General features: G+C 47.9%; 1 protein-coding gene across 1 annotated transcript; it reads right to left on the reverse strand.

Annotated features, from left to right (window-relative positions):
* Positions 1–5,456: 5,456 nt before the first annotated feature.
* On the reverse strand, positions 5,457–7,297 carry LOC114641819 (5-beta-cholestane-3-alpha,7-alpha-diol 12-alpha-hydroxylase-like). The gene has a single exon (XM_028790847.2). The coding sequence runs from the start codon at positions 7,258–7,260 to the stop codon at positions 5,725–5,727; it is 1,536 nt and encodes a 511-aa protein (XP_028646680.2). The 5' UTR covers positions 7,261–7,297; the 3' UTR covers positions 5,457–5,724.
* Positions 7,298–12,581: the final 5,284 nt, after the last annotated feature.

Here is a 12,581-nt window from a genome sequence, read left to right on the forward strand (position 1 = left end):
AATTGCCCGCACTGGTAAAGTACGCCAGTTGCGATTGTCTCCTGGGCAACACTGACCGCCTGGGGGCACACACACACACACCAGACACTCGGCCCCCTGACCTAAGAACTAAGCCGCTGTATTTCATGGCCTACGGCGTCACTTCAGCATCACAAAGCGGGCCTTTAATGAGTGGGCTGTATGCCCCCCCGCTCCCCCCCCCCCCCCCCGTCACCGATGTCCCTCGAGGTCATCGCATTTCTCAGCCCTTCAGTGCTCACAATGTTCTCTCGTCTTAGTGTTTTAGAACTCGCTGGCAGGAGATGGACTCTTGTTTCTGTCCTCAGAGACACTGGTGGGGTGCTGGGAGACCCCCGAATTGCCAGTGACATAAGCAGCAGAGCCACAAAGAGTGGGAGGGGTCCATCAAGCCATGGAGGAGGTCCGGCCAGGGGCTCAGAGACGACTGCTGAAGGATTTCAAGCAGATGAAGAGCCGCTTTGCCCCAACTGGTTGACCATAAAGTCCAACTGACGTTCAGGTGTAGACGGAGTGTTTGGGGTCTTCAGGGCCCCCCACTTTACTGTGCTGTCTTTGTAAGCTGAAACAGACAAATGTGCCCTTCAGTCAACACTTAAAAGCCCAAATGAGAAAGTGACGTCTTCACAAAGATCTGCAAATGTCCCACTGAAGTCTCGCCTTGATATTCGGAGACTTTGCTGTGCTCAGGTGCCCCCCGCTGGCTTTGATTCTCCTTCAGATGTGTTGTGCCCACCTGTGCCAAGGTGAACAGGAGGGCACATGTGTACCTGTGTGTAGGAAGTCCAACAATTCACACTGCGTCTCTGGAGCAAACCACGGAGTCCAAAGAGCTCCGTGTAGATGTTTGTCATTAGGGAATGGAGCCATTTGGAAAGCTTGGTGTGTTTCCAGGAGTGCAGTGGTCTTTGCATTTGTGACATGGGAGAAGGTGGGGAGCAGCAGGACTCTTCGTAGAATTGGCCAAACTGAGTAACCAGGTAGGCAGAGCTTTGGGCAGAGAGGTGACCAAGAACCCAGCGGTCACTGCAACAGAGCCTCACGAGTCCTCTGTTGATTGGAGACCACCAGATGGAAGGACGACCAGCTCAGCAGCCTTCCATCAATCAGGTGTTTCTGGTGGAGTGGCAGGATGGGCGCCACTCCTGAGTAAAGGGCACATGGCAGCTTAAAGGACTCTGAGGACATGGCAGAAAAGCTTCTGTGATCTGATGAGAAGAAACCTTTAAGGCACTCAGTCCAGAGAAGAACAGGCGCAGCTCGTCACCTGCCTAATGTCATCCCTGCAGTGGCAGCCTTGTGCTAGGGGGACAGGGAGACTGGCCGGCATTGAGGAGAGGCTGAATGTCACCAAATATGGAGAGGTCCTTGAAGAAGACCTGCTGCAGAGTGCATGCCACCTCAGACTGTGGTGACAGTTCGATGACACTAAGCAAGACCTTGCTGATTGACTTTGTGTCAGACAAGTGTCAGTGTCCTTGAGTGGCCCAGCTAAAGCCCCCAAAACACACGCATGGAGAGATCTCAAGATGCCCACTTACAGACGCTTGAGAGGATCTGCCAGAAAGAGCGGGCGAAGCCACCCAAATCCAGGGGTGCCAAGCTTGTAGAGACCTGCCAAGAAGACTTGAAGTGGGAATTGCTGCCAAAGGGGCTCTGCAAAGTTCTGAGTGAAGGCTCTCAAGATGTCTATGGACGGCTTTAATAAGTCTGAGAACCGTTCTGGTCTACAGGTTGTCACTTTGTCCTTATGAGTGCTGATCGACAGCCAAAACTGGCAAATGACATTACAACACGATGAAGTGTGCAGAAAGTGCGGTGGCCTGAGGACTTCCTGAATGTGCCCTACACAGTGCCGTGATGCCGTGGCAATGTCACACTTAAGACGTCACCTGGGCGCGTCATTTGGGTGTGCTTTTATTTTAGAATTATTCAGAGAATAAGTGTGTGACCAGAACGATAACTTGGGTCAGAGCTCATGTGGCTGCAAGGGCCGAAGAAGCTCATTTGTACTTCAAGATTCATGTGGTAGTGTAGCCGAGTGTGGAAGAACATAAACGTCTGGGGTGAACACAAAGGAGGAATCAGTGAAACTGGCAAAGAGTGTCACCGGAGTGTCTACCCTTAAGTTGAGATAAGTCAGCAGTGAGTGTGTGTGTGTGTGTGTGTGTGCTGAGGACGATGGGGGACATTAAAACAAAAACATCTCCTGTTTAGCCAAAGGAACTCAATCACCAAGTCTTATATAAGGCACTAAGCAAGGCGCTATATAAAAAGGGCATTAGGAGAGAGAGAGAGAGAGAGAGAGAGAGAGGAGAGGAGACTCGCTGGCATCACAGCTGAAGAGGACGACAGACTAAGAAAGCGAAGGTGGCCGCCTGGACGAGGCTGGCAGTGTGACCCTGATCCTAGTCATTCAGCTTGATGCTGAGGGCTTACTGCAGATAAAACAGAAGGAATTATGGGAGTCCAAGTCTGAGTGCTGCTTCGTCCTGTTCTGTCAGCTTGTTGACCGACACGCCACCATACGTGACGAGCGATGACGTGAGGTGGCCCTGTTTGTTCAGGGAAGTTCTTTTAGGAGCGCTGATCTGTTCTTTCTTTCTTTCTTTCTTTCTTTCTTTCTTTCTCTTTCTTTCTTTCTTTCTTTCTTTCTTTCTTTCTTTCTTTCTTTCTTTCTTTCTTTCTTTCTTTCTTTCTATCACAAGACCCCCATGGAGCCCCCAGGTCCACATGAGCTCTGGTGAGTTCTAATTCTCTAATTTCCTGAGATGGACACACACACACACACAGCCCGGGGGTCCTCAGTCTCGCTCCTGAGGGTCTGCACTTTCTCAGCATTGCCTTCCATGGCTTGCTGTGCCCTTCACGTGTGGTTTGTTGTCGTTTTTTGACATTTTGTGCTCTTTTGGACTCCTCACTCCTTCCCTTTTTCTCCTTTTCATTTCTGCTCGTTTTATTCTTCTGCACAAACACGAGTGCACACTTTGTAGCAGGGGGTCTCCTTTGTCATTTCCATCTCACTACTAGCTGGTTATGAAAACAGGAGACCAGTAAAATCTGAATGGATAAAAGAATCCACTAGAAGCTCTGAGACGTGACAAGATGTGACAAAATGAAACGTCAAGCAGGTGAAGGCTGAGAAGAAAACCTGCAGTCACAGTCTCCTGGACCAGAACTGAGGACCCCACAAACCCTTCAGATTTCTTTTCAGAATTGAATTCCTGCTGAGGAGCCATCAGAGTGGCAGGGGACAATAAAAACCTGCCACTGGGACTCAATGATGTGGTCTGGGATTTGCCATTGAGGTTGGATGTCACTGGTACAACAGGCTAGGGGGCGCTATATGAAAATGAATTAGGGGAGGTTTCTGGCAAGCCGGGGGTCCTCAGGTTCCACTGCCTCAATACTAAAACAGGGTGAAGGGGGTCATGGTGTGACAAAGTCCCAGAAATCCAACAAATATAACATCATACCAGACAGCACAGGGGGCTTAGCCTGGCTGAATGCCCCCCTGGAGCCAAGTCTGGCCCCTGCTATGCCCACAGGTTTTCATTCCTTCCGATGCGTTGCTTTAATGTCTACCTGAGCTCATCGCCTGTCTGCCATTGATTAGAACAGACCTGTGGTGTCAGCTTTCCATTCAGCTCTTGTTATTAGTGACGAGCAGTGCGGACACGGGTGCAAATGGCGCTGAATGCGACGGCGGACCATCAGGGGAGTCATTTTCACTGGAGTGCTACAAGAGGGCATCAAAAACTAAAAAGAGCAAAAAGAGAGGAAGACAAAGGGGGCACCACACGGGCACAACGTGCCAGCAGTGCACTTCGGAAAAGCGGCCAGCAGGTGGCAGTAATGATGCGCACTCCTCCTAACAGCTTGTTACGTGACACGTGGCTCGGGCGACGACTCTGGAAATGCGCGTGCGCGCGCGCACGCGTGTGTTTGTGTGTGTGTGTGCGTGTGTGTGTGCGTGCGTGTGTGTGTGTGTGTGAGAGAGAGAGAGAGCACCTGCTCAAAGGGCATCGGCCAATATTAAGAGCTTCCACATTATCAGAAAGAAAGAAAGAAAGAAAGAAAGAAAGAAAGAAAGAAAGAAAGAAAGAAAGAAAGAAAGAAAGAAAGAAAGAAAGAAAGAAAAGTCATTAGAGAGAACAAATTATACAAAAACGGAATCCATAAAAAGGCCATGGTGGGGGGGGGTCGTCTTTCTTCAGCTGCGCTGCTGCTTTACAAACTGGAAGGTTTGCTTAAAAACGAAAGTGCTGGCCGTCCTGGGATGTCACTGGGTGGGCACTTCGTGGACCCCCACCAGGCACAGCCCCCCATGCACCCCGTCCTCCTTTGCTCATGTGACCCGGACATCCCCGACAGGACAGGCATTACTTCACCTCGCAGTCCCTGCTGCCCCCCTGCTCTATGAGCCACCCTGCCGGGACGAAGTGCTGCTTTACTCCGACGCAGATGTTCCTTAAAGAACGTTTTAAATTTGATCTTTCGATATTCAAATAACACGACACGTGCAGTTAATGGGTCTCAAGTGGACGCGAGGTGTCGCGCATGCAGCCAAGCTGTCCAGGTTGGCACCTGCAGAGGGGCAGATGCCCGCGGGCAGCACTTGGTGGACTCGGCAGATGAGCCGTCAAGCGTGAACAACAAAGAAAAGGACTGGCCGAGTGTTTGAGAAAAAAGAAGAAGGTGAGAGGGCTGGAAAGGCGCTATAAACACGACGGCAAAAAGAACGAGAAGAAGGGAGGGGAGAGAGAGATAAAAAAGGAGGAAGAAGACAGTGATACAGAGGGAGGAGAAGGAGAAAAGCAAAGAGGAAAAAACGAACGAGTGAAACGGAGAAAAACACAGTGAGAAGACACAGGCGTAAAGCAAAGGGCCAAAACTGGCACAGCGCCCACGGTGCCCATGGTGCCCACTGAACTGACGTGTTCCAGGCCAACTTGGATTTTGCTTCTTCTTCTTTTCCATCGCACATGTGGTGCCTCATTTCAGGCCTCAGACAGCTGGACTAATATATTCATATATATAATACCACATATATTCATAAAGCGCCTTTCCTATGCCCAGAGTGCCCGATGTGTGTAAATTCCTTGCACCTGACTGTTATGTGGTGCCTTACCTGGTGCTGAAAGGGCTCAGAATGGTAAGATTAGAACCCTCGCTTGCTGCCAGTGCCCTTCAGCCCTGGCCTCGTTGTCACTCTAGCCACTTAAACTGTGGTGACCTTCCTGGATGTGACGCTGTTCACTGTACCTAAAGGTAACTGTCAGGTAGTCATTAGTCACCTCTCCCCTCCCTCACTTTTGGCAAATCATCAAAATGAAGGGCACTTTATAAAATGACAGGGTCACACACTTGTGGCTGTTGACCTGCCACTTACTGTCACACGGACACCTCAATGTCACAAAGCACACGCAAAATGCAGCTCACTGCAGAATGAGCTTTATTATTAGACAACACGACACACTTTGTAGAGCGTCACAATGAAAGGCGCTATATAAAAGCCCAGTGGGCACTCTTAAAAGAGACACTAATTCTGTACTGTACTTGTAAAGTGCCATGGGACAGACACCACGGAAAGGTGCTATATAAGACCAAGATGGAACGAAGGTTGCACTTGAGTCCCACCATTTAGACAGTGAAGCCCCTTAAGGACAAGCCATCTTGGAGCTGAAGCAGACAAGCACGGCACCCCTAAAACCTCAGTCGGTACCTGAACTGGACATCCCGGGTGGGCTGCATTGACCCAAAACCCCAACGGGTCACATCGATGGCAGGGATCTCCTCGTCAGGATTCACCAACTCAAAATCAAAGTACGTCAGCATGAAGAAGACAAACTGCTTGAGCTCGTTGGTGGCGAAGAAGCGGCCCGGGCACATGGAGACCCCGGCCCCCCAGGGCATGTTGTAGAACTTCAGCTTCTTGCCATCTTTATAGAACTCAGTCTTTTTGGTGCCCTCGGGCGTGAGGAAGCGGTCGTACTTGAAGGTGTGGGGCTCGGGATGAATTCTGGGGTCCATCTGGACGGCAGTGTAAGGAAAGAGAGCGACGCGGTCCCCTTCTCGAATGTCGAACTCCATGCCATCTGCCATCTTCAGCTTCATGTCCTGTAGGACGGCACGTGTGAGCACGGGGGCCGCTGTCAGTCGGAGCGTCTCCTCCACGGTGCTGTCCAGCACAGGGGTCCTGAGGAGCATGTCCCTTGTGAGGTCAATAGGTGGGCCTCCAGGATAGACCTGCTGGCCAGTTTCCTTCAGGACCCTGTCCACTTCTTCCTTCACAGTCATCATGGCTTCTGGGTGCTTCATGAGGTAGAGCAGCAGCCAGAAGGACGACGGTCCAGTGTTGCCCTGCGAAGCCCAAAGCAGTAAGAACATGTACCTGTCCAGCATGGACTGCTCCATTCCACGGTCCTCTCGTTCCTGACGCTGGTCCGTCACCCAGCCGCTGGCATTTTCCTTCTTCTGCACCTTCTCCACAGACAGCACCTTCCAGAAAAGCCTCTTGAGTCTCTCAGCCTCCATCTTCTGCCTGGGGGGCAGCACACCATAGGCCAGGCGGGGGAAAAGCTGGTCGTACTTGCGGAATTCGACAAAGAGCTCGTCAGATTCCAGGCGATCCCACTCGTGCCCTTTGTCCAGGCTGCCAGCCGACTCTGCACTGGTCGTGCCAAAAAGGGACAGGTAGCCAGCCCGGAAAACAATGTTGTAGGAGAAGCGGAAAAGTCCGTCCTGAGTCCAGGCACCCGGCCCATCGGCCAAGCCGAGGCCGTGCAGCATCAGCTTCTGCAGGTTGGCCGTCATGGCCTGTGTCATGAGCACCAAGCCGTCCCCCATCAGGTGCTTGTTACTGGACAGCTGGAGCAACTTGTGGTCCTCCTCCATCGAGTGGTAGCCGAACACCTTCTCAACCAGCTGCTTTGCAAACTCTGTGAAGTCCAGCTTGGACCGGGCTTCCTTGACCACAGATCCAAAGGACAAGGGGTCCATGAGGAAGGTGAAGTAGTGCCCCCCAAGCTGCACCGTGAAGATGTCGCCATGCTTCTTCTGCATCTTCTGCAGAAACTTGGCCGTGTCCCTTCGAAAGTCCAGCACGTGTCCCAGCCAGGGCAGGGGGCCTTTGTCCAGCGGGGGCTCTCCGGGGCGTCTCCTCCGGAATGCTCCAAGGTAGTAAAGGGCGCTGGTCAGGCAGACGAGCAGCGCCAGCAGGACGGGCAGCAGGAGGGCCATGTCGCCAGGGGTCCCGAGCAGTGGAATGAGAGCTTGGCAGGCGAGGAGGAATGAAGGGAGGGGTGAGGACTCCGCCCCCCTGTGAGCGGCCGGCCAGTCAGGGCACTCGGAGGCGTGGCCTCCAGGCACACATGGACCTTGTTATCTCTTCAAATAACGAAGGGGGGGGCGTGTTGCACAATCGGAAATTCCAGTGGAGCAGCTGGAGGTCCGACTGCGGAAAAACGAAGCCCCCCCCCCCCGAATTTGTGTTTGGATAGACGCGACCCGCCGCTCAGGCCTTTACTTTACTTTGTTTGGTTTGTTTGTTTTAAACTTCGCTGTTTCACGTTGGCTGTTTGTCAGGAGGAAGAGGAGGAGGAGGAGGAGGCTGGGAACATCATGCCCTGATTTTAGGGCGCTTGTCGCACCTGCCACACAACAAACCACCCTGATTGAGACCCGAGTGCCTGCGGGCAACGGGTGACACCTCAGCGCCACCCTGGAAAAGTTTGAGCTTTTACAGTGGCTGCAGTGCCAATCCTACCACCCACCCCGAGCTTTCTCTGTAAGTCGGCAGACTAAGTGACAAATCCACGGTGCCCTCGTGTGCACGCACAGAAGTGGCACGGGACCTGGGGGTCAACAAGCCGCGAATCTCCTCACCTTATGCTGTATAGCGCCTTGCACAGCCGGCAGCAAGTGCAACAAGCAGGCAGCCGTAGGACCCCAGCGTCTCAATATAGCGCCCTGCAGAGCAGCTTTACAGGCTAAACTGGGCACACGAATCATAAGCCAGCTGTGAGGACTCGCTCAGTCTGTGCCACCCAGACCAGGTGCTATGTGGCGCCTTTCAGGGCATTTACTGCACGTAGAGCCTCACTTTGTAAAACACGATCTCATACACCGCGTGCGGCCGGAGGGGCGTCACAGAAAACGATAACATCAGCGGAGGAATGAAGTCGCAGACTGTCGCGCTTGACTGGCATTGTGCCGCCGTGACGGTATGTTCTTCAATACAACACAATGGCATTTATTATCGCAAGGGGGGCCGCAATGGGCTTTAACAGGCCCTGACTTAAGGCACCGACAGTCCGAGATCCTCAAGGCAGACTTCACTGCATTAATTAAAGACACAAAGGAGAGGACCCCATCGGCAAAGATCTTCATCTCGGGTCCACTCCCTCTCGTCAGACGATCAAACGAGTACTACAGTCGTCTGCTTGGTTTAAACAACTGGCTGCAGGGCTTCTGCAAGAATCAAGACATCGGGTTCATCAACAACTGGGACCTCTTTTGGGAAAGACCGCGTTTCTTCAAGCGAGATGGCCTGCATCTGAATAGCTTCGGCGCCCGGGTCCTCTCCGAAAACATATCGAAGGTAATTCGTTTATCTTGACTATCTGTCTCTGCTTTTAACCCCTTCCGAAATGCCACTCCTGTGCTTGGTCATGATAATTGTTTAATAAAATCTTCCATAAAAGTGCACAACATAAATACTGTAATAACCAATCTTAATGCACATAGAAAATCTAGGCAATACGGCATAAACACCAATAATTTAATTAAAGTTACTACTTTAGATGAACAATGTATTAAAACTGTAAAAACAGATCATAGATTAAACAAAAAATACACGCAGAGCGGCGCTAATAAAAATAACTTAATTCCTGTTCCATATATCAATAACGCACATAGTATTCATCTCTGCTCCTCCGAAACATTGAATATGGCACTATTAAATGTTAGAGCTTTAACTAACAAGACGTTTTTTATCAACGATCTTATTAGTGATAAAAAAATAGACTTTATTGCACTAAGTGAAACGTGGCTTAGCTCAGATGGCGCAGCTGTTTTAATCGAATCTGCGCCTCCGGATTACAGTTTTACTCGTGCTGATCGCCAAGGAAAGAGAGGTGGAGGACTAGCAAACATTTACTCTAGCAGGTTAAAATGTAAAAATATCAGTTTTGGTAAATTCAAGTCTTTTGAGTATCTCGCCATTGTTATTCAGGGAGATTCTCACGTTTTAGTATTATCCGTGTATAGACCTCCAAAATTCAACGCGTCTTTCTTTGAGGAATTCTCTGACTTGATGTCAATCTTAATTACGAACTATGACGCACTCTTAATAGTCGGCGACTTTAATTTTCATATAGATAATCAATGTGACCAGAAAGTAAAAGAATTTATGAACCTCCTGGACTCTTTTGATTTGAGACAGCTCGTTAATCAGCCTACACATAAAGCAGGTCATACGTTAGACTTAGTAATTACTAAAGGACTAAAAGTTGATATAAAGCAGGTCATTGATATTGGTCTATCAGACCATTTTCTTCTAATTTTTAATATAGAAATAATGATAGAAAACACTCATGAGAAGCATATTGTTAAAAAACGCTTCTTTGACTCATCAGCAGCTTTAAAACTTTCAAACATTCTAACCAATCAGTCCGTTTATAGTGCCAACTATAATAGCGAGGAGAATGTAAATAGTAAGGTGGAAAGATTTAATACTAAAGTGAGGGCTGCTGTTGACTTAGTTGCACCTGAAAAGACAGTTAAAAAATCTTCTAGCATTGTTATACCTTGGAAGACCCAAAGAGTGTCTGATTTAAAGAGAACATGCCGTAGAGCTGAGCGTAAATGGAGGAAGACTAAACTAACTATTGACTATGAAATATTAAAAGTTAAAATAACAGAATACAATAACACAGTCCGTCTTGAGAGGCGCTGCTATTTCTCTAAGCTTATAAATAACAATGCCTGTAATCCCAGAGTCTTATTCTCGACAATTGATCGTCTGTTAAACCCAGGTAACTCAAAGGAATGCCTCCTAAGTACTTCCAGTAAAACCTGTGAGGCTATCGCTGTATTTTTCAATCAAAAAATTAATGATATTAGAAATAACATAGTATATCTCCCCAACACTAAGGATCCTCCTAAACCCCAGTACCCCATAATAAACAAATTAAAGTCTTTCACTAGGATAGATTTACCTGATTTACATAAAATAATTTCTCAAATGAGACCCTCCACCTGTGCCCTTGACCCAATACCAACAAATTTTTTCAAAGAAGTATTGGGCGTGCTTAGTGATAATGTTCTTGACATAGTAAACTCGTCATTAGATACGGGGGTCTTCCCAGACTGTCTTAAGACTGCGGTAGTTAAACCCCTGCTTAAGAAAAATAATCTCGATCCCTCTGCTCTTGAAAATTATAGACCCATCTCTAACCTGCCTTTCTTAAGTAAAATTCTAGAGAAGGCAGTCATTATACAGTTAAATGAGCACCTTAATAAACATGCTATTCTTGATAAATTTCAGTCAGGTTTTAGAACAAATCACAGCACAGAAACTGCACTCGTTAAAGTAATAAATGACTTGCGGGTAAATGCAGACAGAGGCCATTTATCTGTTCTCATCCTCTTAGATCTGAGTGCCGCATTTGACACCATTGATCATAATATTCTTAAGAATCGCCTTAGTCAATGGGTGGGCCTCTCTGGCAGTGTCTTAAATTGGTTTGAATCCTACCTGGCAGGGAGAAAATTCTTTGTTAGTTGTAGTAATTATAACTCAAAGACACATGATATTCTATATGGTGTTCCACAAGGCTCTATCCTGGGTCCGCTGCTCTTCTCAATCTACATGCTTCCATTAGGTCAGATTATCTCAGGGCACAACGTGAGCTACCACAGCTATGCTGATGACACACAGCTGTATTTATCAATAGCACCTGATGACCCCAAATCTCTTGATTCGCTAACACAATGTCTAACCTGTATCTCAGAATGGATGAATAGTAACTTTCTAAAATTAAATAAAGAAAAAACCGAAATCTTAGTGATTGGCAATAATGGATACAATGAGGCTATTAGAAATAAACTGGATGCATTAGGATTAAAAGTCAAATCGGAGGTAAAAAGCTTAGGGGTAACCGTTGACTGTAATCTGAATTTTAAATCGCATATTAATCAGATCACTAGGACAGCATTTTTTCACCTAAGAAACATAGCAAAAGTTAGACCTCTTATATCATCGAAAGATGAAGAGAAATTAGTTCATGTGTTTGTTTTCAGTCGGCTAGATTACTGTAATGCACTCCTCTCAGGACTACCCAAAAAAGACATCAATCATTTGCAACGAGTGCAGAATGCAGCTGCTAGAATCCTTACCAGGAAAAGAAAATCCGAACACATTTCTCCAGTTTTGATGTCACTGCACTGGTTACCTGTGTCATTCAGAATTGACTTTAAAATTCTGCTTATGGTTTATAAAGCCTTAAATAATCTCGCCCCGGCTTATATATCGGAATGTCTGACACCTTATATTCCAAATCGTAACCTCAGATCCTCAACTGAGTGTCTCCTTAGAATTCCAAGAGCAAAACTTAAAAGAAGTGGTGAGGCGGGTGACCTTCTGCTGTTATGCACCTAAAATCTGGAATAGCCTGCCAGTAGGAATTCGCCAGGCTAATACAGTGGAGCACTTTAAAAAACACCTTACTGTAACATGGCCTTCTCATAACTTCACTGTAATTTAATCCTGACACTCTGTATATCTAATTCATTATAATAACTATTCATTCAATATCTGTACTAACCCCTACTCTCTCTTCTGTTTCCTTTTCTGGTGTCCTGTTGGTGGTGGCGTGCACCACCACCATCTACCCAAAGCACCATGATGTTCCAACAATGATGGATGGATTAAAAGCCAGAAGTCTGTATGACCATCAGCATCAAGTGACTCCGTGAGAACCCGAACTACAAAGAGGACTATTTCATTTATGTTAGGTAGAATGCCCAAAGGGGACTGGGTGGTCTCGTGGCCTGGAACCCCTACAGATTTGATTTTTTTCTCCAGCCTTCTGGAGTTTTTTTTTGTTTTTTCTGTCCACCCTGGCCATCGGACCTTACTCCTTTCTATGTTAACTAATGTTGTCTTATTTTAATTTCTTATTTGTCTTTTATTTTTCTTCTCTTCTTTATGTAAAGCACTTTGAGCTACTTTTTGTATATAAATGTGCTATAGAAATAAATGTTGTTGTTGTTGTTGTTGACTTTTAACAGCCCCCCAGCCCCCTTTCCGAGTAGGGTGTCAAAATCCAACTCGATACGCTGAACAGGACCCCGTAGTCCTCAGTACAGTAGGACAGGTCAGTCGTGACGGCACAAGAGCAGAGTGGCCGATGTCACTGCATGTTCTTCACAGAATGTCAGGTGATATGGCGCCTTGACGTCACAGCAGGTGCCCTACAACACACTGGTGAGACCCCGTCTGGGGTCCTGACTTCGGAGGGAAACGGAGGGGGGATGGGGGCTGACCGGAGAGGTCAAAA

The sequence above is a fragment of the Erpetoichthys calabaricus genome, chromosome 6 (genome assembly GCF_900747795.2).
Source record: "Erpetoichthys calabaricus chromosome 6, fErpCal1.3, whole genome shotgun sequence".
Classification (NCBI taxonomy): Eukaryota; Metazoa; Chordata; class Cladistia; order Polypteriformes; family Polypteridae; genus Erpetoichthys; species Erpetoichthys calabaricus.

What these genes read in the sequence shown, in the direction of transcription:
- LOC114641819 (XM_028790847.2), bottom strand. Translation starts at nt 7,260, where the DNA reads ATGGCCCTCCTGCTGCCCGTCCTGCTGGCGCTGCTCGTCTGCCTGACC.